Source organism: Echinops telfairi, unplaced genomic scaffold, assembly GCF_000313985.2.
Source record: "Echinops telfairi isolate 266 unplaced genomic scaffold, ASM31398v2 ScPeMD7_7429;HRSCAF=8467, whole genome shotgun sequence".
NCBI lineage: Eukaryota > Metazoa > Chordata > Mammalia > Afrosoricida > Tenrecidae > Echinops > Echinops telfairi.
In genome coordinates this window covers 840,864-843,436 of record NW_022111329.1, presented here as the reverse complement: position 1 = coordinate 843,436, position 2,573 = coordinate 840,864, and the positions used below count along the sequence as shown (strand labels likewise).

General features: G+C 33.9%; 1 protein-coding gene across 4 annotated transcripts in view; it reads left to right on the top strand.

The window, feature by feature from the left end:
- The window catches only part of GKAP1 (G kinase anchoring protein 1), a 110,120-nt gene that overhangs the window by 15,771 nt on the left and 91,776 nt on the right, over nucleotides 1-2,573 (top strand). For all 4 annotated transcript variants that reach the window (XM_045298643.1, XM_045298642.1, XM_004715958.3 and 1 more), the window contains exon 2: nucleotides 1,336-1,594. In XM_045298643.1, the coding sequence (XP_045154578.1) occupies nucleotides 1,379-1,594 (216 nt within the window). In that variant the 5' untranslated portion in view covers nucleotides 1,336-1,378. The remainder of the gene's footprint in view (nucleotides 1-1,335; nucleotides 1,595-2,573) is intronic.

Sequence of the window (2,573 nt, the reverse complement as noted above, 5' to 3'; positions counted from 1 at the left end):
TTTGTCTTCAGCGATTGTGTCGGTAAGGTGTGCATCATGGAATGCCAATTTAATAGAACAATGTGTTCTTTCATTGAATAAGTACTTGAGTGGAGGTCCGATGTCCATCTGCTACCTTAATACTAAACCTATAAATACATGCATGTAGATCTATTTTCCCACCATCCTATATAAATATATTTACATATGTACATGCTTGTATTTAGACCTCTATAAATACCCTTTGTCACCTAGTTCTTTCCTCTGTTTTCTTTTACTTTCCTCTTGTCCCACTATCATACTCAGCCTTCATTTATGTTTCAGTAATTTCTCTCAGTTACATTGCCCTTGCTGAATCCCTCCCAGGCCTCTCACACCCTCCTTGCCACTAATTTTGGATCACTTGTTGCTCCCCTGTCCCTGGGTTGGTCAACACATCCTACTTACCATCGCCTCCCCCTCTCCCATGTCCCCCCATGACCATTGGTCCAGTCGTTTTCTCCTCCAGACTGTTCACCCTATCTTATCTAGATAGATCTGTAGAGATAATAATATGCACCAAAAACCAAGGCATAGCAAGACAGGCAATGAATGAGAACACAGCGGTGACAACAAGAAAGAAAGCCAATGGCCCTTAAAAGAATACATTAATTAAAAACAAAAACAAAAAGAGAAAACAATTTTTAAAATAAAGAAAAACCTGTAAATAGATCAAGGTCTCATTTTTGAACTCTAAGCGTGTCCTCCAGTCAAGTCCAATGGGGTGCCACACTCTGGCCCCTTTGTACTCCCTGCGGAGCTCCCCGCTCGAGCACCAAATTCTTTGGGGAAGAGTTAGAGACATGGAAACAAGACCTTCAGAAATGTATAGATTTAATGGGAAGATTCGTCATAAACAATTGCTTTACATTTTGATATTTTTGTTTAATAAAGGTTTCTGCTTTCATAGCAATAATTTTAGACTTACTTTTTATATGTGTATATTATAAAAGTATTAGGGGCTTTAAAAAGTTCAGGGAAAATTAAAGGTAATTGAATTTCTCTGTACTTTTTTTGAAGCCCTCTTTTTTCTTTTGTCCCCTTTTATTTAAGATGAAGAAAATTAGGAATTTTTGAAGACCATACATGGAAAAATCAATACATTATATTGGTGTTAGTCTAACAATAATTATTTGTGAAATCTCAATTTTCATTTATTTTACACTGTACACCGTCTTATTCTTAAAAAATGTTTTTGCCAAGAGGAATCGAAATATACCATGTTGTGTATAAGGAGAAATATATACATGTGGTTTTCAAGTGTAGAACAGATTTTATTGAACATGTGTATTCATTTGTTCCTTCTCCTCCCCATAGGAATTATTCTTGACAGAAGTATTTTAAAAGAATAATATTTACAATGGCGTCAGCAGTACTCAGCTCTGTTCCCACTACTGCTTCTCGTTTTGCTCTGTTACAAGTAGATAGTGGCAGTGGTTCTGATTCTGAGCCTGGAAAAGGCAAAGGTCGGAACACTGGAAAATCTCGAGCTTTGGGAAGCAAATCAACTACAAATGAGAAAAAGAGAGAAAAAAGAAGAAAAAAGAAGGAACAACAACAGAGTGAAGCAAATGAGGTAACAATTATAGTTATTTGGGTTAAATATTTGCTTTCCCAGTACACTTGGGTATCATGATGATAGGTACTGTCTTATTCACCTGCTTATCCATAGTACCTTGTCCACAAGTACTTAATAAATATTAATCAGATTAATAAATATAAATTTATTTCTATTTAAAGTCAAATATAATGGGCATTTTACAACCTTGTTTGCTTGTTTGTTTTCACTATGAGAGTTTATGTACCCTTTAAATTATTTTTCAAAAATAAGTATTAAAACTTAAGATGATTTGTAGATATACCAAAAGACATAACTAATATTTTCTTATATTTACATGTTCATAAGTATATTGATATTTGACAAAAAGAGATTATAAACAATTTTACAACTTTTTAAAAAGTTTAAATTATCCACGAGCAGTTGGAACCTACTGATTACTGCCTGGAAGGAAGAGGATTAGTCTGCTTCATTGCCTTGGGAACCCTGTGTATTCAGTTTGTTTTTGCTTCATGAGAGTCATAATTGCAGGACAGTCGCTTCTTCAGTAGACTTTATTAGAGTTACATAACTGACATTTATTAGTATTCTTACCAGTCTTCAGAAGGAATGGTGAAAACTAATTCTGGTACGTGAAAAACTCAAGTATTTTTTTTACGACTTCAATAAAAAAAAAAAAAGATAAAAGGAGCAATCAAGTATATCATGAACTTTTTCAGTATCATTTCCTGAAAGAAGTAGTAAAAGAAAGTATTGTTTTTTACCTTTCATATTCATCTTATATCTCAATGGTTAGATCGTTTTCAATGATATCTTTTAACATTTCCATTACTTTGGCTTTCATTTTTTTAATCGTTTTATTAGGGGCTCATACAACTCTTATCACAATCCATACATACATTAATTGTGTAAAGCACATTTGTACATTCTTTGCCCTCATCATTCTCAAAACATTTGCTCTCCACTTAAGCCCCTGGCATCAGCTCCTCATTTTTCC